Source organism: Pristiophorus japonicus, chromosome 1, assembly GCF_044704955.1.
Source record: "Pristiophorus japonicus isolate sPriJap1 chromosome 1, sPriJap1.hap1, whole genome shotgun sequence".
Taxonomy (NCBI): domain Eukaryota; kingdom Metazoa; phylum Chordata; class Chondrichthyes; family Pristiophoridae; genus Pristiophorus; species Pristiophorus japonicus.
This window is the reverse complement of record NC_091977.1, coordinates 87,452,986-87,479,036: the sequence shown is the minus strand read 5'-3', so window position 1 is coordinate 87,479,036 and position 26,051 is coordinate 87,452,986. Positions and strand designations below refer to the sequence as shown.

General features: G+C 42.8%; 1 protein-coding gene across 1 annotated transcript in view; it reads left to right on the top strand.

Annotated features, from left to right (window-relative positions):
• fbn2a (fibrillin 2a) overlaps positions 1-26,051 on the top strand; it is a 514,209-nt gene that overhangs the window by 109,060 nt on the left and 379,098 nt on the right. The window contains exon 6 of the mRNA XM_070881599.1: positions 11,973-12,170. Coding sequence (XP_070737700.1) covers positions 11,973-12,170 — 198 coding nt within the window. The remainder of the gene's footprint in view (positions 1-11,972; positions 12,171-26,051) is intronic.

The window sequence follows — 26,051 nt, the reverse complement described above, 5'->3', positions numbered from 1 at the left end:
GTGAATAGTTGACAACTGCAAAAGTGGTATAGAAGCTACCATTTCACAGCTGTTCATGTTCCAATCTCGGAAGCTGGTGCCTTCAGGCTTTGGAAGACACTTTTCAGCTTTATGAAGGTTTGATCTGTTTGGAGTGAAGTCTTGATCCATTGTCACCTCCTTGGCGCAACCTCTCTCACCATTAACAGATTACTTCTGTCATCTCAACTTCAGTTGCCATCTATTCCATCAGCATTGATGACCTTGAAAAAATCTCACCTTGGTCCTCAGAATCTCATCAAGATCAGCCCCAACACCAACATCACCAGGCAAACCAGCATCACAAGGCATACCAACTACAACACCAATCTTCACTACAATCACCTGCTGCTGCACAGGACACGGGGCATCAGCACCCAACCACCTTGCTACCCAGGGTTGGCCTCATCATGGCCAGATTGACTTCAGTTGAAGCTGTGCACCCTGACTGCCACATGATGCGCCAGGTTGGCACCACCCCACACCAACACCATAAATCATCCCTACAAGGCCCAAGTCATTCCTTTCACACATCCCTGCATGTGCCCTCCTTTACAATGTGCAACCAGGCTGTCTTGGTGTCCTGGGGAGGTCTCTTCCACCCATTGGAAGGGAAGATAACCTCCCTGCGTGCTTTGACTCCCTCCATAAACATATGGAGGGAGTCATGGGTGCGTCTGGGTCAGCCATGGACCTTTGTTTAGTGATTGTCAGTGTTTGCAGCACCTCACAGCACAACTTTCAAAATGAATATGGGCATGGTTCCTTTAAGGAAACTGACTGATGACGCGTCACCAAATTACATCATCAGACCCACCTCCTTTTAATTGGCCGGGAACCTCGCAGGGCGTGCTTAACAAGCCCAATCAGGGGAAGATTGTGGGAGGAGCAGCTCGCCCCGTTCGTCGCCCACCTCTCTCCCGACGCAATAAGAAAATTAAACCCCGATAAATCTTCAGCCTATCTCAACCTTACATAATAAGCGTGTCAGAAGAAGTTCTCAGGCTTTCTCAAGAAGTTCTGCACTTTACACTTTAAAGGGCCTCATCTGAGTGCTGCCGTAAGTCCCTTTGAGGCCTTCTGGCGTGCCCTATTGTTCACTGGATGAAGGTAATCATGCCAGAATGGGATCTGTTGCATTGTCTGGAAGCTAATTTGCTTCTTTTTGCTTCTAAAAGGTTTCCTTTTCTCTGACCCTGTTGTACCTCACAAGCCCTCAGATACAAATTAGTGAGGAAAGTATTGGGCTCAACTGCTACGCTTCCCATGAGCGAGTATCCAAGTGCCAATCATTATGATACATGTCTCCCGGAGTCACAGTGCGGATTTTGTCCCCTACGGGGCACAATGGAGATGATTTTTACAGCGCGACAGCTGCAGGAAAAATGCAGGGAACAGCACCAGCCCTTATACATGGCCTTCTTTGACCTTACAAAGGCTTTTGACACTATCAACCATGAGGGCCTATGGAGTGTCCTCCTCCATTTCGGATGCTCCCAAATGTTCGTCGCCATCCTCCGCCTGTTCCACGATGAAGGCCTTGATCCTTACCAATGGATCCATTACAGACTCAATCCACGTCCTGTGTCATCGCCCCAACCCTCTTCTCAATCTTCCTTGCTGCCATGCTCCATCTCACAGTCAACAAGCTCCCTGCTGGAGTGGAACTAAACTATAGAACCAATAGGAAACCTGTTCAACCTTCGTCGTCTCCAGGTCAGGTTCAAGACCACCCCAATCTCTGTCGTCGAGCTACAGTACGCAGACGATGCCTGTGTCTGCGCACATACAGAGGCTGAACTCCAAGTCATAGTCAACGTATTTACTGAGGCATACGAAAGCATGGGCCTTACGCTAAACATCCGTAACACAAAGGTCCTCCACCAGCCTGTCCTCGCCGCACAGGGCCCTGGACAACGTGAACCACTTCCCATATCTCGGGAGCCTCTTATCAACAAGAGCAGACATTGACGACGAGATTCAACACCGCCTCCATTACGCCTGCGTAGCCTTTGGCCGCCTGAGGAAAAGAGTGTTTGAAGATCAGGCCCTCAAACCAATCACCAAGCTCATGGTCTACACGGCTGTAGTAATACCCGCCCTCCTGTATGGCTCAGAGACATGGACCAAGTCGCTGGAGAAATACACCAACAATGTCTCCGCAAGAACCTACAAATCCCCTGTGGGGACAGATACACCAACGTTAGTGTGCTCGACCAGGCCAACATCCCCAGCATTGAAGCACTGACCACACTTGATCAACTCCGCTGGGCAGGCCACATCGTTTGCATGCCAGACACGAGGCCCCCAAAGCAAGCGCTCTACTCGGAACTCCTTCACGGCAAGCGAGCCAAAGGTGGGCAGAGGAAACGTTACAAGGACACCCCCAAAGTGCAACATCCCCCCCGACGCCTGGGAGCCCCTGGCCAAAGACCGCCCAAAGTGGAGGAAGTGCATCCGGGAGGGCGCTGAGCACCTCGAGTCTCATCGGCGAGAGCATGCAGAAATCAAGCGCAGGCAGCGGAAAGAGCGACGGCAAGCCATCCCACCCACTCCTTTCCTCAATGATTATCTGTCCCACCTGTGACCGGGACTGTGGTTCTCGTATTGGACTGTTCAGCCACCTAAGGACTCATTTTTAGAGTGGAAGCAAGTCTTCCTCGATTCCAAGGGACTGCCTATGATGATATGTGTTCGAACTGAACGCGCGGTGGCTTCATTGTAGGAGTAAGCACATTTAGAAATGACACATCTCTTATATTCCTTTATTGTTATTCTTTGATGGAGTATTCCAGAAGGTTTGGAAATAAGAGCAGTTTATTAATACCCCACCAATATGAATGTTTATCTGGGTTGAGGTACCAGGGTGCTCATGGAATATCACCTTTGGGATGAGTCAGCACATTCTAGAGGAAGGTGGGGGAGGGGGGAGTTTTAGAAGGAAAAGGAGTCACTGTGCAGGAGGCTTACATGTTTTGTACCTTTACTGTTGTAGTGCAACTTATAGCGGATATAGTTCAACTTTGTAGATGGGCGGTAGCGGATCGGCTGTTAGTTATACACCCTTCCCGATTTTTGTTTCCATTGAAGTCAACTGGTGATTGGTCTGTTCCCGTCCATTTTGTATCCCCACCATAGTTGAATTTTACCCCCAAATAAAAGTAATGCCATAAGAGTGCCTCCTATGCTCCCTGACATGTAATTCTTGGAAACTATTTAGTGACTTATGAAGCTATATTTTCCTCTCTTTCCTATTCTGTGCAAAAGGTAACTTAAATATAAAGAAGGGAACACCATTTTATTCTCTGGACTAACTTTTTCTAAAAAATAATGAACAAGAAACTATTAAGACCACAGTACACATTTAACGGCTGGTGGTTGTATAAACAGAAGAAGTGACACTGAGTTCATGGTAATGCTGTTTTCCATTATTCATTAACAATACACATCATTGTGTTTTTGTCTTGCTTTCTCCAACTGTTGTCATGATTGGGATAATAAATACTTTGTGATTTAAAAAAAACATAGTGGAGATTTTCCTATTTTGCATCCAGATAGAATGGATTGCTTGGGTACAGCAAATACCAGAAAACCAGGCAGATTATCGTACATGCCTATAAAGAAACCTGTCTGATATTCCTCCATTATTGATAATTGGTAATTGGTATATCGGCAGGCATGCGCTCTGACCCAACTGGTTTTCTGATATTCACTGCACCCAGACAGCCAGTGTGTCTGGGCACAGACCCAAGAAAATCTCCCCCATGTGTGATGCTTTTGGTTATAACATGCCAAGAGGTTGTTTTCAGGAGGATATAGTATATTTTAACAAATCTAAATTACAATCCTTTTCTCAGTTACATGGACAGCTTTCTACCTTCTGCACAGCTGTGTTTCTTGGTATTTGACAGTAACAAAGATGTCATTGATTTCACTATGAAAAATAGCATATTATTTCCCTGAAGCTACAGGACACCTGCACAAACCTTCAGTGGGAATTAGTTCATAAAACCACATGTAAAGATTTCTACATCCTAGACTGTTGAAAGCTCAGTATTGTTCAGTTTGTTTTTATTTTGTTTTAAAAGACATACAATCATGATATTAAATTGAAGTTTAGACATGTCCTTTTACTGTCTTTCTTTGCTTACATTATCGTATAATCGTGTGTGTACACGTGCGTGTGTGTGTGTGTGTGTGTGTGTGTGTGTGCGCGCAGAGAAGTAGTTGAAGCCTACAGCAAATTGCTGGTAGCTTCCCATTATTTTAATGTGTACCTATAGGACGAAAAAAACGTATACCTGTAATTACATATACTCAAAGCCTATAAATGCAGTCGACTGATAATTTGAAGTCTTTTTGGTATGTAAATAAAAGTAATTATCCAATAATTTGAATTAAGCAATATGAATAACACAAAGTCAAATGGAAATTTAGTGCTTACAAATGTTGAATTAGCAGATAATTTGAATTGAGCAAGTATAGAATCATCGAATAGTCCAGCACGAGGAGGCCATTTGGCCTATGGAGTCTGCACTGGCTCTTTCAAAGAGCAATCCAGTTAGTCCCTCTCTCCTGCTCTTTCCCATGTGCCTGCAGTTTTTTCTCCTTCAAGTATTTATTCAATTTCCTTTTGAAGGCTACTAAAGCCTGTATCCACCACCCGCTCATCCACCATCCGTTTTCCTCTTGTCGCCTCTGGTTCTGAGACTGCAGGCTGTAGCCCATGGAATCTGTAGAAAAGAGAGAGGTCAAAGTAACAATAAACACGTTACAAAAATACATAAGAGGGAACTTTACCCAATTCAAACTCAACTCTACTCATAACTCATAATCCTTTCCTAAGCCACATTTTGCAGTGTCTGAGCCACATGCTGTTGTATTATGGAAAATCAGGCAGATTACATTTCATACTTTACTACCAGGGATTCCAAGCATGTTCATTCAAAATGTTAGGGATGACTGACATCACTGTGGTTTGCTTGCGCTATTTTAATAAAAAGAGCTGACTTTCCAGGAAATTTGGCTCATACAGAAAATAGATATTTATTTTTTGTTTGTGAGCCAAAATGCTGAGGAAAGCTTTCTAGTACAACTGCAGAAAATAAGTGTCAATCTGATGTTGTCCTTCCCCTTTCGTTTCCAAACTATAGTATTGCTACTGGTGAAAAATAAATCACTTAATAGGAAGATTTCCGCTGTGCACTATTTGTAAAGAAATTATAAATGTGTTTAAAAGAATGTGTTTATGGCATCACTGTACAAAATACACAGGAAATCGCCCACCTTAATGTCCCAAGCAGACTATCCCCATGGCAGAAGAGCAGAAGTTTAAAATAGTTGACTGGATTTTTTCTTTGAGAGCAAGCTATATGCTGAAGAGTTAACAATGGTAGCCAAACTATAATAAACACTGGGCATTTGGAGATGTACAAAATGTGACAAGTTTGAACTACATTGCACATGAATTGTCCTACAACATGCAGGCACAGAAACACAATTAGCACTTGCTTTGGTGTTAACTTAATAAAACGAACTGGCAATAAAGGCAGATATTGTATATGCCTTGATCTCCACCTGCATTGCATAGAAACATAGAAATATAGAAACATAGAAAATAGGTGCAGGAGTAGACCATTCGGCCCTTCGAGCCTGCACCACCATTCAATAAGATCATCGCTAATCAGTACCTCGTTCCTGCTTTCTCTCCATACCCCTTGATCCCTTTAGCCATAAGGGCCATATCTAACTCCCTCTTGAATATAGCCAATGAACTGGCATTAACAACTCTCTGCGGTGGAGAATTCCACAGGTTAACAACTCTCTGAATGAAGAAGTTTCTCCTCATCTCAGTCCTAAATGGCTCACCCCTTATCCTTAGACTGTGTTCCCTGGTTCTGGACTACCCCAACATCGGAAACATTTTTCCAGCATCAAACCTGTCCAGTCCCGTCAGAATTTTATAAATTTCTATGAGATCCCCTCTCATCCTTCTAAACTCCAGTGAATACAGGCCCAGTCGATCCAGTCTCTCCTCATATGTCAGTCCTGCCATCCCAGGAATCAGTCTAGTGAACCTTCGCTGCACTCCCTCAATAGCAAGAATGTCCTTCCTCAGATTAGGAGACCAAAACTGAACACAATATTCCAGGTGAGGCCTCACCAAGGCCGTGTACAACTGCAGTAAGACTCCCCCTGCTCCTCTACTCAAATCCCCTAGCTATGAAGGCCAACATACCATTTGCCTTCTTCACCACCTACCGTACCTGCATGCCAACTTTTAATGGCTGATGTACCATGACACCCAGGTCTCATTGCACCTCCCCTTTTCCTAATCTGCCGCCATTCAGATAATATTCTGCCTTCGTGTTTTTGCCACCAAAGTGGATAACCTCACACTTATCCATATTATACTGCATCTGCCATGTATTTGCCCACTCACCTAACCTGTCCAAGTCACCCTGCAGCCTCTTAGCATCCTCCTTACAGCTCACACCACCACCCAGCTTAGTGTCATCTGCAAACTTGGAAATATTACACTTAGTTCCTTCATCTCAAAATCATTAATGTATATTGTAAATAGCTGGCGCCCCAGCACTGAGCCCTACGGCACCCCATTAGTCACTGCCTGCCATTCTGAAAATGACCCGTTTATCCCGACTCTCTGCTTCCTATCTGCCAACCAGTTATCTATCCACGTCAGTACATTATCCCCAATACCATGTGCTTTAATTTTGCACACCAATCTCTTGTGTGGGACCTTGTCAAAAGCTTTTTGAAAGTACAAATACACCACATCCACTGATTCTCCCTTGTCCATTCTATTAGCTACGTCCCCAAAAAATTCTAGAAGATTTGTCAAGCATGATTTCCATTTCATAAATCCATGCAGACTTGGACCTATCCTGTCACTGCTTTCCAAATGCGCTGCTATTTCATCATTAATAATTGATTCCAACATTTTCCTCACTACTGATGTCAGGCTAACTGGTCTATAATTACCTGCTTTCTCTCTCCCTCCCTTTTTAAAAAGTGGTGTTACATTAGCTACCCTCCAGTCCATAGGAACTGATCCAGAGTCGATAAACTATTGCAAAATGATCACCAATGCATCCACTATTTCTAGGGCCACTTCCTTAAGTACTCTGGGATGCAGACTATCAGGCCCTGGGGATTTATCGGCCTTCAATTCCATCAATTTTCCTAACACAATTTCATACCTAATAAGGATTTCCTTCAGTTCCTCCTTCTCACTAGACCCTTGGTCCCCTAGTATTTCCAGAAGGTTAATTGTGTCTTCTTTCCTGAAGACAGAACCAAAGTATTTTTCAACTGGTCTGCTGTTTCTTTGTTCCCCATTATAAATTCACCTGAATCTGACTGCAAGGGACCCACGTTTGTCTTCACTAATCTTTTTCTCTTCACGTACCTATAGAAGCTTTTGCAGTCAGTTTTTATGTTCTCAGCAAGCTTCCTCTCATACTCTATTTTCCCCCTCCTTATTAACCCCTTTGTCCTCCTCTGCTGAATTCTAAACTTTTCCCAGTCCTCAGGTTTGCTGCTTTTTCTGGCCAATTTATATGCCTCTTCCTTGGATCTAACACTATCCTTAATTTCCCTTGTTAGCCACGGTGGAGTCACCTTCCTCGTTTTATTTTTACTCCAGACAGGGATGTACAATTGTTGAAGTTCATCCAGGTGATGTTTAAATGTTTGCCATTGCCTATCCACCGTCAACCCTCTCAGTATCATTTGCCAATCTATTCTAGCCAATTCATGTCTCATACCATCGAAGTTACCTTTCCTTAAGTTCAGGACCCAACCTCTGAATTAACTGTGTCACTCTCCATCTTAATAAAGAATTCTACCATATTATGGTCACTCTTCCCCAAGGGGCCTCGCACAACAAGATTACTAATTAGTCCTTTCTCATTACACATCACTCAGTCTAGAATGGCCAGCCCTCTAGTTGGTTTCTCGACATATTGCTTTTGAAAACCATCCCTAATACACTCCAGGAAATCCTCCTGCGCCGTATTGCTATCAGTTTGGTTAGCCCAATCCATATGAAGATTAAAGTCACCCATGATAACTGCTGTACCTTTATTGCACGCATCCCTAATTTCTTGTTTGATGCTGTCCCCAACCTCACTACTACTGCTTGGTGGTCTGTACACAACTCCCACTAGCGTTTTCTGCCCTTTGGTATTCCGCAGCTCCACCCATACAGATTCCACATCATCCAAGCTAATCTCCTTCCTTACTATTGCGTTAATTTCCTCTTTAACCTGCAATGCTACCCCATCTCCTTTTCCTTTCTGTCTATCCTTCCTGAATGTTGAATACCCCTGGATGTTGAGTTCCCAGCCTTGGTCACCCTGGAGCCATGTCTCCGTGATGCCAATTATATCATATTCCTTAATTGCTGCCTGTGCAGTTAATTTGTCCACCTTATTAGGAATACTCGTCGCATATCCTGACAACCTCCGGTTGGGTGGAATTTGGGATTTGGAAGCATTCTCTGAAAATAGGGAGGAGCTTCATTTAAGTATTCACATCAACCATGATCTTATTGAATGGCGGAGCAGGCTCGAGGGGCCAAATGGCCTACTCCTGCTCTTATTTCGTATGTTCTTAAGTATTATTATCCATTAGAATACATTCAATTCAACTGACGCAGAAATTTCCATATTGCACTTTGTAAGGGGGTAAAAAATACGGACAGCTGGTCACCAAAGTGGTTACTGAAAGTAGTGAATTGATCTGACACGTAAAATGGTCCAGATTAAAGGGCTTATCAGTATTAGGGGGTTGTGAGGAGTCGGAAGTTCCTCCACCTCAAGGTAAGGATTGTAAGATATTGCCTATTGACAGATTGTATGTAAAACTTGCTTATAAATGATAGAAAATGGCCCTATATGGCATAAATACTATTGAACGAATTGTCAACTCCTAAGCCAAACAGTAGAAATACAGAATGTTGGCAAAAGATTGAAGAGATGCTAGATGCCATAACCTAACACTAGCAGATGTTTACAGCTTGGTGAAAGCCAAAATGGGTCCGGTAAATTGGCAAAAGGCAACACAATTGGTGCTAAGCGGACGCTGGCAGAATTGGGGAGGGGCTGAAAAGACAAAACAGCAAAAACTGGAACACCTCAAACACAGGGTGCTGGGAACCGGTTAGTATTCATTGGAGTAGGATAATGAAAGTAACTCAATAAACAGACGAAAATGTGGGGGAATACGGGGAACGGAAGTATATGGGAATACGGGGAACGGAAGTGGATTGAGTATAAAGACCACTCCGGCGCCAATAACCCTGACAAAGATAATGCATTTTTGAAAATGTTTAAGGATGGACTGGGGGAAGCCCACCAAAAGATAATTAAATTGGGATTCATAGTGGGGGACGATTACGATGAAACTCTAGAATGGGCAGAGAACGTGGAGGAGTTAAAGGCAGAACAAAAGGAAAGTATAGTAGCTTGGTCTGGTTTCTGTCCGGTTGCGGGAATCGTAATGGTGCGTATGGGCGCCGCTGGTACGCATCTATTATCATACGCCGGGAGCCAATCTTCCCCGTCATCGTCATCAGCCAGTTCATCCCAGTCTGGTTTACTGTCAGGCTGGATTTGGATTTGTGGGCTAATCTCGCCCACTGAGGGGTATAGCGGCGTTATTGCTGGCCCTTTCACGGCTGCGCACAGCACTACACGTTCGGTTCCTCCTGTTACTTCCTCCAGCTTGTTTATCTTGACTTCTAACATTTAAATTTATTTTGTTTGAGTATCTATCTCCTTTATTTGTTCCTGGGAACAGGCGAGTATTATTATATAGGCCTGCTCCATTTTGTTGTTTGTCTGACTGTCCCACCACTTCCTCTGTCTGTCTGGTGGGTCTTCTGGTTGCCACCCTTTCTTTTTCATTGCCTCTATTGGTTTCACATTCTTCTCTGCAAGCATATATACCAGAGATCCCTCTGGTATCCATTCTTTCCCGTTGGTCAAATCACTAAGATTGCTGGCGGAGTCACACCGCCCCAGTAGGTTACTCTTGTACTCCCTCTTGTACGTGCTGTGCACAATTAATACTGATTTGTTAGTATTACCTCCTGTATAGTATTACCGCAGGCTGAACGGGCCCCGGCCTGCGAGCACCATTAGAGCAGGACGGGGAGCGTAAGGAGCACGTGGTGGCATACCACTCCAGGGAGCAGCATGTGCTGGAGCAGGAGAGCAACGGCAGTGAAGAGGGACATCACCAAGATCCAGGCCGGTGATTGGAATGTGGGCAGATACAGCAGGAACGGCAAGGTCAGGGCAAAGGAGCGGCGAGAGATTGTAGAGGGATGTGATCGGGGCCCAGGAGAGGCGTGAGTTTGGGGCCCAGAAGAGACGAGGGCCCAAGGGCAGCATGGGCCCGTCCACACTGCGATATGTGTGCGCACTTGTGCGCACTAGGTCCGTGCAGCGGAGTTGGTCTCCAGTTGTCTTGGTTAATCCTTGCTACTGGACCAAGACCTAGCTCTATCAAGCCCGTGTGGTGGCTAGTGTGCAACGGTCACCACACTTTAAAAAAATCCACGCACAGTCATTTTCCACCCTTCAAGATTTAGTTCGGGACCTGGAATTTTAGGTCCTTCATTGAAACACCTGTGAACTTTTTGACGTGGAAGCAAGTCATCCTCGGTTCGAGGGACTGCCTATGATGATGATAACATAAAATGGAAACTTTAGATATTTAAGACTTTAAAGGAACGGCATAGAATCAGGTTAAAGGGAGTAGCTTTGCTTGTGTGCTTGTCTTATAAAGAATGCAGAACTACCTATGAGAAACCAGGGCAAGGTTAACACTGTAGAACAACACCTTCCAAAAGGCTGAGATCGGCCCACCTGCAATAGAGAAATAAAGATGCTACAAGACCACTCAGCAGCCAGTCTGATAAGGGTTAGCGAATCAATGTAGCTCCGTAAATCAGTTGTAAGCCAACCGGTAGTCAGGAACTAGTGTTCACGAGGTCATCATGCCTCGAAAACTGTATAACTATGTATGTAGAATTCTTGTTCAGGGAAGGTTCATTTGGAATGCTTCCCCTGCATATGCTTGAATAAAGATCGAAAAAGTGAATTCAAGGTTTCGTCTGATTGATTCCGTGGTCGCTATATGGGCTGGTGTAGAATCTTTATTTCAGGGAATCCACCTTTTTAACCCCAACACGCTTCATAATTAATTTTCATAGTTTTTGTGACACTGCCATTTTCAGCTTTTGCTACATTTCTATGGGTTTACATTCAAATTTATTTGATTTCGGAAGGCCGATAGTCCACAACTTCTGTTACTCTAGAATCTACAGTCAAAAGTACACATAACCTGGATTTGTTCAAGGGACTGTTGTCGCAAATTGCAATTGACAGATATGGTAGCATAGTGGTTATGTTACTAGATGAGTAAATTAGAAGCCTGGTCTAATAATCCAGAGAGCAGGTGTTCAAATCCCACCATGGCAGACTTTGAATTCAGTTAAAAATATCTGGGAACAAAAAATTGTTATCAGTAAAAGTACCATGACGTTGTTGAATTGTCATAAAAATCCAACATGTTCATAAATAGGGAAAGAAACTTGCTGTCTTTACCCAGTCAGACCTATATGTGACTCCAGTCCCATACCAATGTGATTCACTCTTAACTGCTTGCTGAAGTGGCCTCGCTAGCCACTCATTTGTATCAAATCGCTTCACCACTGTCTCAGGGCAACTAGTGATGAACATGAGGTGGGGGAGGGAGGAATGTGGAAGCTGCATCACAGCAATGCCTTGTCCACCTGATCAGCATATCAAGGTAACTCATATTTATAATGTTAAGTCGAAAGCCAGGACTGTGCTCTAAATATATATATATAGCATGTGCAATTATGATTGAGCAGCATTGTTTCTTGTTTCTCCCAATGGCAGATTACCGGACTGGCCCTTGCTTTACCCAAGTGAACAACGAGATGTGCCAGGGCCAGATCAGTGGCATCGTCTGCACCAAAACGCTTTGCTGTGCTACTGTCGGCCGTGCGTGGGGCCATCCATGTGAAATTTGTCCTGCTCAACCCCACCCCTGTCGCCGTGGTTTCATCCCCAACATCCGCTCTGGTGCTTGCCAAGGTAAGTTTTGTGGAATAATCATCTCTGTAGTTATTTTAAATGTTTAAATATGACATTAACATTTCTTCACAGTTGAACATACTAAATCAGTGTGTTTATATTTGTTTTATTTATTGTAATGTAATGGATTGCAGTGCTAAAATAACTTAACACATTGAGCCAACATAAGTGTAATCTATATTAAATAGTTGTTTTGCTCACTTCACTGTGATATTCTTACTATATTTCTGTTATGCAGAGTTGCTTCCAATAAATAGTTCTATTTGTCTTAACTTCTAGTGCTCTGAATTCACCAGATTTACACTAAAGCAGAATCCAGAACACCAGAAATAACAGAAAACAACCATGCATGTAGTACAGGTTGAACCTCCCTTATTTGGATCCCTAGGGACTTGGCCTGTTCTGGATAAGGGATTTTTCCGGACGAGGGATGGTCACGTTAAATTGGATGTTACAAGTACCGAGCAAGGGGATATCGGGGCTGGCTGGCTTGGGAATGCGGCAGAGAGATCATGGGGGGGGGAGGGGGGCGGTGGATCGTGGGATCAGGCCAGCGATTGCGGGAGTCAGCAGCGAGGAAGGACTTCAATTTGTTCGTGTCGGAGTTCTGCGCATGCGCTACCCGGTGGCCAGGAATGATTCTGGACGATAGGTGGTTCTGGATAAGAGAGTTTTGGATAAAGGAGGTTCAACCTGTAGTTTAAAAGTTCTTAGTTACATAATATAACATAATGTAATTTAAACTCATTAGCTGACTTTGTAGCAGATAACCTAGCACTTGGCTTCATTTGGTGTTATAAATGTTTTGAAGATCATTGCTTAACAGAGAAATCCTGCTTGTAATTTGCTGTCAAATCACAACATATAGCCGGTTAGGTACTAATCCTGAAAAATCAGGTGACCAGTTCTCCACAGATAATTTTCTCCCCAGCACCTTCAGGTATATGCCTACATATTCAGGTATATGCCTACATATTCAGGTATATGCCTACATATTCAGGGAACCATTTCTTTCAATGGACAGAATATTTGCATTACTTTGAGTCCTGTATTGTTAGAACTGTTGGGTCTGCACCAAAAATTATAATCTATCTTTTCACTTTCCAGATGCTAATGGGCCTGCTGCGTATTTATAATAGTTCATGTTTCTAATTCACATTTTTAGCATTTGCAGTTAATTTTTTTTCTTTTGAATCACTGGACCAAAATTTAGATTTTGTGTTATTCAACCAAAGTTGGATTGTTCGGGATTTTGATCCTTTTGGAATATCACCATATAACACTTTGTCTAGCTTGTTCAAAGGCCGAGATAAAAAGAAAAAATATTAACACTGGAAATCTGAAATTAAAACCATTAAAATGCTAAAGGTACAGAACAAATCTAATTGCACAAGATCAGAGCAGAACTCTTTGGTAGACTGTTCTGACAGAGAGTCGTAACCTAAAACATTAGCCTCTTATTTTCTCTTCAAATGTCGACAGGCCAACCGAGTATTTGCAGAATTTTCTATTCCTATCTGTTGAAAGGCTGCTTTGTAATGTTGAGATTTGATTAGAGATTCAAGTGAAATGAAAGATGCCTGGGAGCAGAACCCTCGCGCAATTTCTCAGTTGGCAATGAAGCCGACTGCAGAAGAGAAACACCCCCTCCATTAAAAAGAAATTACAATGCTAAATTGAATCAGTTTAAATTGAATTTGGATTTTAAAATGATGTATGTTTAAAGTCAACATGAAATGATTTTTAAAAAAAGCATTAGCATTAATTATTTCTTCAACCATGGTCTATTTGTACTAGGCATCATTCCTAGCTAACAAATTGTACAGGTATCCTGCGCTGGCAATTCTGCTCTATAACCAGCTGCTTCAGATTATACCCATAGCGGGTCTATCTCCAAATTTTCTGTCTCTGTGTGAGGAATAACTTCTCTGTTGGAGCACAGCAGAAATTGTGGACTCAGCATGTTCTAATACTCTACATACAGCACATTGGCACTCTGGCATCCCTCACCATTGTGGCATTCTTCAGCATTCCATAAATTGGAATTTTAGTAATAATTAATTAAAATATCTTTGTGGCTAATATTCTTATCAAGGAGATAGTAACCTATCATTATTCTGAGTGACAGAGTAAGCTGAATATATCATTTCTCAAATCACTGGCCATGGCTAGAAGTGACAAAACAAGCTACAAATTTTAATTATTGATGAAGGATGTTATCATTTTCCTGAAAAGAGCTAGATATTCAATAAAGATGTGGACTATAACCCAAAAATTACCCTTAAAAAACACATTTAGAAAACCCTTTTGATCGAATGAACCAACTGATCTCGGATTGCTTCCATCTGCTGCCTGATGAAAACTGACACTCCACTAGCTAATATGTCACGTAATTCCACAAAAGGAAGGAATGTCTTAAAGGAAGGTTTGTTTTATTTTCACACCCAAAGCTCCGAGAAAACTAATTAGTAGGGCAAAGATTTCTTTGGGAATTTCATCCCAAAGTATATTTTTAAGAATTAACTCTGAATGCAATTTTATTGTTGGAATAAATGTATTATATATAGACTATATTATATTTCGGCAAAAAATGTAGTTTTACGCCAAAATGACCATTTTTGCTGCGCTACCGTTTTTAAGGCCGAACTTTCGTCCTTTACGTCGCCTTGGTAAAGGAGACATTGCACGATGATTCGCGGCGCAAACCGTGAGTTTCGGCAACTTTAGTCCGGGGCAAGGAGCCTTGGGGGGGGATAATAAATAAAAAATAAAATTCCAAAAAACATTCGCAAAACATTCACAAAACCCTCAGCTACTAAATCGCTGAAAAATAATTAAAAAATAAAAATCTTAACTTACCTTTTTTGCACGTCTTCATTCTTACCGCTGTTGGCAGGGCTGCACCAACAGGTTTGACCTGTCGGTATTCTGGGCGCGGCGTACGGGTCAGGAGAGTGCCGAAAGTATGATGCAAACGCAATCTGCATCGTTGCATGTACTTGGAAGCGCTGCCACAAAGAGGTACCCGAAGATCCCGCCGACCGAGTTTTCGCCGCGGAGGTTCAAATCGCGGCGAAAACCCTGTCGCAAACTTGGAGAAAATCCAGCTCTGTGGATCTTGTCTGATAGTTAATCAGCATTAACAATTAAATACACTTACAGAGCGCTTTTAAGATAATGAAGCATCCCAAGATGCTTCACATAGAGATGGGAAGAAATCCAGATACCAAGCAGGGATTTAAAGAATAGTTAGGGAAGATGACCGAGATGAGGCCGAAGAAGTGAGTTTTAAGGAGGCTTTTGAAGGTGGGAAAAGAGGAAGCAAGATGGATGAGTTTAGGAAGAGAATTTCAGAAAGCAGGGCCATGGTGGCTGAAAGTTCAGTTACCAGTGGTTCAACAGAGGAAGTAAGATTATGCACAGTAATCCAGACTCAGAAGAATGGAGAATGTGAGCTGGACGTAGGGTTAGAGTAGATGGTAGATATAGAGTGGAACAAAGCCATGGAAAAATGTGTAGATGAAGATAAGAAATTTTGAAATCATTGTGTTGGGAGATGCGAGGATAGGAGTGATAAGTGAGTATGGAGCCTCACTAGATGGGAGCATGGAGCTATAGGCTCCATCTATTGTGTTATAATCCTATTTCTGACACAAGCTCTTGTCTAATGAGAATCTGCACCAGTGAACAGAGCCTCACAAAATCACCCTTAAGTATCAGCAGACTATTAAACCTCCATTATGTCCTCAGCTGACTTCTACACACTTGTATTTTCCAGCAGGGCAGATCCAGGATAATGATTAGAAGCAGGAACCCTAACCGATTTTCCTCTTTCCCTGCCCTGAGGCCAGTTCTAGCATTACTGTTGTCATAGGTGAGATCAACTAACTCAGAGCGGACTGGGAATTTAACCTTTTGACCTTCCGATCAGAGTAGCTCAGTGCTTCTATTGGATAACAGTTACTCAGTAAATCACTGGGAGGGCTTTCAAAATGCTTTTTTTGGTTACCTACTATAAACTAGAAATTTATTTTAATATCTAGAAATTTCACACAATTTCTTGCAGATTTTCAATGAAAGTGTGGCACATTGCATACCATACTCAACCTTCTTTTCAAATTGTTACATAGAAAGTGCAAAAAATGTAGTACACTGAAAACGTTGGAAAGAATTGAGCATGTAATGATGCAGAGAAGCATAGCCCCTTTTTGCAAACATGCTTCACCCCTACCATCCCTAAATTCTTCCCCTCCCGCCACCCCAGAGCACCCGATAGAGAGCTAAAGACCAATGAATGACTAAGAATGCCCGATATCCTACTCCCTATCCGCTCCATGGTGAAGACAAAAGTGTGTTTTGTTGATCCACTCAAAATGCTATATTCCAATTTCAACAGAACACATAGGTATATCTAAAGACATTGAAACAGTTGGTAGTAAACTTATCAAATACTAATGTTAAAGCTCAATGGACTCTATTGTTCCTTCCTCTCAGATGCTTTTTTATTCTCCAAGTTAATATTGCCACCTTTCCGACTTCCCAGTCTCTGGTGTAAATCATTTCTAATTTCTGTTGTGGTCATCCTGAACTAAGTTACTGGACATTCGATTAACATCTTGCATTGTTATATATCCTGCAGCCTAATATCTCACATTTTGAATGTTATTGTGTAGTTGGTTTATTGAGGCAATAAAATGTTCTCTTTGCAGTAAGTCACACAGAGGAGTCCTGTACACTAAGACACTAATGCACTAGCTGTGAGTAGCATATATCAAATGCATTACACAGAGAACTAATCTAGCCTTTTATTTATTTTAGATGTAACCAGTGCTTGTAAGAAGCAACTGAAGTGTGGACTTCTGTTCACATACACATCTTTACAGAGGTGTTTAATTTGACTGTCTCGTATTTCCCAAAACAGCAGGAGATTCCTACTGCTCATGCCTGATGAGTTGTAGAGACTTTCCAGACACTTCGCTGTAACTTGGAGCCATATTGTAGCATTAGATGGTGTGTGGTGAATGATCCCTGTATCCTACAGTGATAAAATTGCAGAAATATTCTTAAGGCAGAACTGCATTTTGACTTTAGTAGTTTATATTTGCAAAATAATTAAGCATTCAGCGCAATAGAATATTTCAGAAATATTTGTAATAAGGATAATAAAATATTTTAAGGGCAATAAATAGTCCACAGCTATCTTTGGTTCAACCTCTGAAGAATTCTAGTTTCACTTTTATGCTTCTCCCTCAACCCACTAAAGATTTCTCCCTTCTGCTCCTGAAGGCACTGGGGCCGAAGTTCAGGGTCTGGATAAGGCCCGTTACCATTGTTTTGTGGCGGCCATGTGGCGGAATCGAGTGGCTGCCACGTTGCAGTCCGTTGACCACCACGACCCAAATTCAGCTCGTGGATTTTTCGGCCTGTCCCCACTTCCGCCCCGCTGCTGTTGACCGCTGCAAGCGGGTCATCAAAGTGCGCCCCACTGCTATCCCACACCTCCGGCACACTCTGCCCCAAATTTACTTTAAAAAATCGACAAGCCACTGTGCGGTGCCCCCAACAGCTTTCTCTGTTGGTGCACCTGTTTTTTAGTCTATGAGCCACGGCAGCATGGCGGCCCTTAAAGGGGAGGGTGCACTGCCTCGGCTGCCATGTTTTAATTTTTGCCGGCCGACTTCCCAATCAGCCGGTCAGTTAATGCCCCGGGTTCGGCCGGGCAGCAAACAGGCATTCCCATGTTGGGTGCCAGGCAGCTGGCCCGGCCGAAACCCTCCCTGGTGGCCCAGTGGCCAAACCTAGAAAATCACGATTTTAACCTTCATATTGATTGGACAAATCAAATTGTAAAGGTAGTCTGGAGGAAGAGTTCGTAGAGTGTATTCAGGATGGTTTCTTGGAACAATACATTGTGGAACCTACCAGGGAGTAGATTATTTTACATCTGGTAATGTGTAACGAGTCTAGATGAATTAATGATCTCACAGTGAAGGATCCTCTTGGGAAGTGTGATCATAGCATGGTAGAATTTCAAATTCAGTTTGGAGGGTGAGAAACTAGTGTCCTGAACTTAAATAAAGGTAAATACAAAGGTATGCAGGCAGGGTTGTTTAAAGTGGACTGGGAAAATAGATTAAAGGATAATACTGCAGAAAAGCAGTGGTAAACATTTAAGGAGCTATTTCATAACTCTCAGCAAAGATACATTTGAGTGAGAAAGAAATATTCTAAGAGAAGGATGAACCATCCATGGCTGGTAAAGGAAGTAAAGGATGGTATCAAATTGAAAACAAAGGTGTACAATGTTGCAAATAACAGTGGAAGGCCAGAGACTTGGGAAATTTTTAGAAACCAACAAAGAACGACCAAAAATAATAATAGACAGAGAGAAGATAGCTTATGAGAGTAAACTAGCAAGAAATATAAAAACAGACAGTAAGAGCTTCTACAGGTATATAAAAGGGAAGCAAATAGCTAAAGTAAACATGCTTAGAGGATGAGACTGGGGAATTAATAATGGGAAACAGGGAAATGGCAGAGACTTTGAACAAATATTTTGGATCGGTCTTCACGGTAGAAGACACTACAAGCATCCCAATAATTGATAATCAAGGGGCTATTGGGGGAGAGGAACTTAAAACAATCACTATTACTAGAGAAAAAGTACTAGGCAAACTAATGGGACTAAAGGTGGACAAGTCCCCTGGACCTGATGGCCTGCATCCTAGGGTCTTAAAAGAGGTGGCTGCAGAGATAGTGGATGCATTGGTTGTAATCTACCAAAATTCCCTGGATTCTGGAGAGGTCCCAGCAGACTGGAAAACCTCAAATGTAACTCCCCTATTTAAGAAAGGAGGGAGACAGAAAGCAGGAAACTTTAGACCAGTTAACTAACAGAAAGCAGAGAGTTGGGATAAATGGATCATTTTCAGGTTGGCAAACTGTAACTAGTGGGGTGCCACAGGGATCAGTGCTGGGGCCTCAACTATTTACAATTTATATTAATGACTTGGATGAAGGGACCGAGTGTAATGTAGCCAAATTTGCTGACGATACAAAGATAGGTGTTAAGCAAATAGTGAGGAGGACGCAAAGAATCTACAAAGGGATATAGATAGGATTGGAAAACCGCACGTGTAATTTTTGGGAACAAAGGAATTAATGGATATGGGGATAGTGCGGGAAGGTGGAGTTGAGGTAGAAGATAAGGTAATGAGGGGGCTCGTCAAGGTGGATGCAGAGAGGATATTTCCACTCACAGGGGAAACTAAAATCAGGGGGCATAGTCTCAGAATAAGGGACTGCCCAGTTAAAACTGATGAGAAGAAATTTCTTCTCTCAGAGGGTTGTAAATCTGTGGAATTCTCTGCCCCAGAGAGCTGTGGAGGCTGGATCATTGAATATATTTAAGGCGGAGATTTTTGAGCAATAAAGGAATACTTCCCACTTCAGCATTTGTATAGTTAGAATGTCTGCATCATGGAACTTTTGGTGGTGAATATCATCATGATAGTTCTGAGGAGAAAGCATAGAAAGCTGGCAGAAGCAGCTCCCTCCCCAAATTCCACCCCTCCTTTGTGTATGCCTTGGAACTGCCCTCCAAGGCCCAGGAATTTTGAGGCCTCAGTGCCTGTGCTGGTAACCTTGTGGAGGTGGCTGATACCTGTGGAACCAGGGAGCCAAGGGTTATGGGGAGCAGGCAGGGAAGGGCAGCTGAGTCCATGATCAGTTCAGCCATGATCTTATTAAATGGCAGAGCAAGCTCGAGGGGTCAAATGGCCTACTCCTGCTCCTATTTCTTATGTTCTTATAGGCTAAATGAGTGGGCAAAAATTTGGAAGCTGGAGTATGATATGGGAAAATAATAATAATAACCAGAATAACTTTTATTTATATAGCGTCTTTAAGGTAGTAAAATATCCCAAGGCGCTTCACTGCAGTGTGACAAGATAAAACAGATAAATTTGACACCGAGCCACAAAAGAAGAAATTAAGGCAGATGACCAAAAGCTTGCTTAAAGAGGTAGGTTTTAAGGAGCATCTTAAAGGAGGAAAGAGAGCTAGAGAGGTGGAGATGTTTAGGGAGAGAGTTCCAGACCTTAGGGCACAAACAGCTGAAGGCACGGCCACCGATGGTTGAGCAGTTATAATGTGGGGTGTTCAAGAGAGCGGAATCTGAGGAGCGCAGACATCTTGTGGGGTTGTGAGGCTGAAAAAGATTACAGAGATAGGGAGGGACAAAGCCATGGAGGAATTTGTAAACAAGGATGAGAATTTTGAAATCGAGGTGATGTTTAACTGGGAGCCAATATAGGTCAAAAACACAGTGGTGATTGGTGATCGTGACTTGGTGCATGTTAGGACATGGGCTGCTGAGTTTTGGATGACCTCAAGTTTATGTAGTGTAGAATGTGGGAAGCCAGCCAGGAGTGAGATGGAGTAGTCAAGTTTAGAGCAAACAAAGGCATGAATGAAGGTTTCAGCAGCAGAAGGTATGAGGGCAGAATTGGCTAAAGTGGACTGGGAAAATAGATTAAAGTATGGGACAGTTGATGAGCAGTGGCAGACATTTAAGGAGATATTTCATAACTCGCAACAAAAATATATCCCAATGAGAAGGAAAGACTGTAAGAGAAGGGATAATCATCCGTGGCTAACTAAGGAAATAAAGGACGGTATCAAATTGAAAACAAGGGCATTGAATGTGGCCAAGACGAGTGGAGATCAGAGGATTGGGAAACTTTTAAAAGCCAGCAAAGAACGACTAAATAAGTGATAAAGAAAGGGAAGATAGATTATGAAAGTAAACGAGCACGAAATAATAAAACAGATAGTAAGAGTTTCTGCAGGTACATATAAAGGAAAAGAGTGCTAAAGTAAATGTTGGTCACCTAGAAGATGAGACTGGGGAATTAATAATGGAGAGCAGGGAAATGGCACAGACGTTGAACAAATATTTTGTATCAGTCTTCACGGTAGAAGACACTAAAAACATCCCAATAGTGGATAATCAAGTGGCTATAGGGAGAGAGGAACTTAATACAATCACTATCATTAATGAATTAGTACTATGTAAAATAATGGGACTAAAGGCGGACAAGTTTCCTGGACCTGATAGCTCGCATCCAAAGGTCTTAAAAGAAATGGCTGCAGAGAAAGTGGATGCATGGGTTGTATTCTACCAAAATTCCCTGGATTCTAGGGTGGTCCCAGCAGATTGGAAAATCGCAAATGTAACGGTCCTATGTAGAAAATAAGGCAGACAAAAAGCAGGAAACTATAGACCTGTTAGCCTAACATCTGTCATTGGGAAAATGCTGGAGTCCATTATTAAGGAAGCAATAGCGGGACATTTGGAAAAGCATAATTTAATCAAGCGGAGTCAGCATGGTTTTATGAAAGGGAAATCATGTTTGACAAATTTGCTGGAATTCGTTGAGGATGTAACGAGCAGGGTGGATAAGGGGGAACCAGTGGATGTGGTGTATTTGGATTTCCAGAAGGCATTCGATAAAGGTGCCACATAGGAGGTTACTGCACAAGATAAATGCTCACGGGGTTGAGGGTAATATATTAGCATGGATAGCGGATTGGCTAACTAAGAAAAAACAGAGAGTCGGGATAAATGGGTCATTTTCCGGATGGCAAACAGTAACTAGTGGGTACCGCAGGGATCGATGCTGGGTCCTCAACTATTTACAATTTATATTAATGACTTGGTTGAAGAGACCGAGTGCAATGTAGCCAAGTTTGCTCATGATACAAAGATGGGTGGGAAAGCAAATTGTGAGACAGACACAAAAAACTGCAAAGGGATATAGACAGGCTAAGTGAATGGGCAAAAATTTGGCAGATGGAGTATAATGTGGGAAAATGTGAGATTATCCACTTTGGCAGAAAAAATAAAAAAGCAAATTAGTATTTAAATGGGAAGAGATTACAAAATGTTGTAAGGTGGGGGGGGGGGGTTGTGTGGTCTCTATGAGGGGGTCAAGTTCCCTTCTGACCAACTTGAGTGGTTTCGAATCGCTCCCCCTCCCTTGGGTTCTGTACTCTGGATTTATTTGGGGGGTGTGACAAAAGTGCAGAGGACACTGGTTTGATGCAAAGAACTTCGGTTTTATTACAGTCAAAGTAATACAGGCCTTTTACTCTAGCAAGAAAATACACAGCCAAACTTACAATCACTCTAATAAAGAACATAGAAACATAGAAACATAGAAAATAGGTGCTGGAGTAGGTCATTCGGCCCTTCGAGCCTGCACCACCATTCAATAAGATCATGGCTGATCATTCTCTCAGTACCCCTTTCCTGCTTTCTCTCCATACCCATTGATCCCTTTAGCCGTAAGGGCCATATCTAACTCCCTTTTGAATATATCCAATGAACTGGCATCAACAACTCTCTGCGGCAGGGAATTCCACAGGTTAACAACTCTCTTGAGTGAAGAAGTTTCTCCTCATCACAGTCCTAAATGGCCGACCCCTTACCCCTTATCCTAAGACTGTGTCCCCTGGTTCTGGACTACCCCAACATCGGGAACATTCTTCCCGCATCTAACCTATCTAGTCCAGTCAGAATCTTACTCGTTTCTATGAGATCCCCTCTCATTCTTCCAAACTCCAGTGTATAAAGGCCCAGTCGATCCAGTCTCTCCTCATATGTCAGTCCAGCCATCCTTGGAATCAGTCTGTGATCCTTCGCTGCACTCCCTCAATAGCAAGAACATCCTTCCTCAGATTAGGAGACCAAAACTGAACACAATATTCCAGGTGAGGTCTCACCAAGACAAGGAAAGGTACAAGGTCAAACTTATAATCACTCTAATAAAGTACCATACACTACACATTCAAAGGGGGTTGCAGTAAAATTATACCTCCCACCTCCCAATACCTAATTCTAACTAGGTTAGGCTCCAGGGCGGCAGGGATTTATGCTTACCAATCCTTTTGATAGTTAATGGTAGATGGTGACGTTCTTCCTTCCTTCAGGACTTCAAGACTTCGAGGCTGGAGAAGTTAGTTTTACAACTGTCACGTTGGTTTCTCTCCTTGTCTTGATGAGGTAGTAGCGACCACCTCTCTACCTCACTAACCTCTGTTGAAAACAGTGGCCAGTTATACGATTTCAGTGTTCTAATCTTGCCACCAAATCTCTTCGCAATCCTTTGTATAATTTTGGCGGGCTTGGTGTATCTTTGTAATATTTTGTCGGGCTCGTTAAAGTTGATATGTCTTGGGTGGGTTGATCTTCGAAAAACTGTTTCCTGATGGAAAAATTAGTTTGGTAACTGCAATGTCCTTTTGTGCTTAGTCTTTTGCATAAAGGCTGGATTGGGCCTCTTTGTGATGTATATGCTGAAAATGGTTTGTCCAGACCCAAGTTGATGGGGAGCTATCTCTGGGTGATACTGTGATGGTAATGTCTCGTGTGGAGGAAGATTTCCAAATACTCATTCTTCCAGACAGGTTAACCCAGTCCTCACACCCAGACAGTCCCAATAATCAAGTGGGCTTCTTTTGTTCCCTAGGCCCACCCACAGGCTTGAATTTGTCCTGTAAAAGTTCATAATTTTATTAAAGTTCGTAGTTTCTTCCATAAGCACTTTAGAGTTCCAAATTTTTTGGTAGATAGTCCCAAATTAAATTTCCTTTCGAATGAGCCCAAACACAGGGGGGGTTCTGGTGAATTTTGCTCTCTGCAGTCCCCCCTGTTGACACTCTACACTCCTTGAGTGTCAATCAAGGTAAGCAAAATTCCTGCTCCCGAGAGTCACCCTTCCCTGCATTTATACTGGCTAAACATTACCCTGCATCCCCCATTGAAATGCAATGCAATATACAAGCAAATACAGTCATTACAATTCGGTTACAGCATAGAGGGAGTATGATGTCCCTTTTTTACTCGGTTTTCACAGTAAAATGACGGTATACAGTCAGACACAACTTTAAGTAAAGTCAAATAAAAAACATAGTAACACAATCTCAAATCGAAGAAAAGTCCATAGTCAAACACGTTTTAAGTTCAGTAAAATAATAGTACAGTTTAAAAACATTTAAGTAACACTCTTACAACACTCGCGATGTTGCGGTTTACAGCAGGTAAAATCAAACACAAATTAAACATGGCAGTATGGTGTCACCTCTCCCTGTGCGATTCCCAAGTTCGGCCAAGGAGCGTAATGCACCCTTTGGTGCCTGACCTGATGGACTCTGCGTTTCACTCGGCAAGTGAAAGTAAAGTATAATCCCGAGTTGAAAAATAACTAAAGTGTGGAAAATGATTCGGATCCAGACTGGGACCTCTATATTTCTGAAAAGGTCCCACCAAGACGGAATGGTGATCTCAAGAATCTTTTTCCCTATCTCAATGGTTTTCTGTTCTTGAGTATAGAAGTGTTTTTGTGAGATAATTACAGCTTTTAGCAGAGCGGTAAGATGTTTGGATAGAGGGGGAATTGCATAGCCAAAATGTACAACATAATCCTGCAGGTTTGTAATGTTTTCCTTCACAGTGAGGTGGACAGTGGAGGGTTCAGGAATGGGGACAATCCGTTCCTGGGCCACTTGAACTGATGCCTCAGGTTTGAAGCAAAACTGCTGTCACTTACTGGACACCGGAAGTGTCCATGTTGGTAGTGGGGCGCACTGGTGGTGACACAATATGTCCCACCCGCTATGTATGTAACCTGTGGAGGGACATGGTCTTGTGCCATTACCTCCATGGTGCAGTTAATAGGATGTGCGCCAGCAGCTTTAAACCCACACTATGACTTTGAATGGGCACTTAAGTACTGGGGACACAGTATTACGTGTGCACCCCGGCTCCGGCACCTAGAGAGGTCAGTACCCGTTACAGCGTGCTCCCACTTTATGACATAGGGTGGGACCGCTGCGAAACGAATGTGTGCACCTCCCTGAATAACTCCAATGTTTTCCACCCGGTATACCGGTGCGGGTCGGGCTGTTCCACCCATGACCGGCATCCTTAATACGATTCCCATAATAGTGTGGTTAGATTTCCCACAATCTATTGGGACAGGGTAGGCTTCAGAGGCTAGTCAGAGCTGGCATAGGCTTAGTGAATTGATGTACGGGTGGAGGGCTGCGACGTGTTTGTTTCTGATCCAAGAGGGGACTACACCTTGTTTTAAATCTTCCAGGTTGTTGCGGCCCTCGCCCAACAACCTTGGCCCATATAGTACACACACCTCCTTCTACGCAGCCTGGTCAGAAGCATTTCTATCCTCCCGTTTCAGTACATTCACTGTCTGTGCATGTTTTTCCAGCTCAACCACTATTTCTTTTAAATGGACAGTCATAGCTTGGTCCTCGTGTAGTTCTGATCCTACAACGGTATTCTCCTGTTTCAGGATTTTTCTCAATTGGGTCTTTAAACTGTTTATCTGTGTTTGCAGTTCTATGTCATCTAGGCTATTTATTACAGAGGATGCTATATTGCAGGTAGTGAAAACGTAATTTATGATTCCTCTTCTAGGTCTCCCTGAGCCTATGGTGTCCCTAGCATTTAGGGTGTATAGGTCTGCTTTGTCTACATTTCTAAAGTCTAACTCATAAAATTTCTTGAACATGTCTCGAAGTAGGGTCTGGTATAGCAGCTCTGTTTCCTTCGGACACCATGCAGGCAGGTGTACCTCGGTAAGGTTTAATATTACTGAAGCTACTGCATAATGTACCCCCTGATATAACACCTTTTCGGTCGGTACCAATACTAATCCATTCCCAGGTCCCTTGGTGGTGGTAGGACACCTTTCTATTACTGTGCGTATTGACGGGGTTGTGGGCAGGGGTTTCTTAATGTGTGCTCTTAGTTCGGTGGCGTTAATTGGGAGTGGGGAGTGTGGGACCACGCACCCGTGT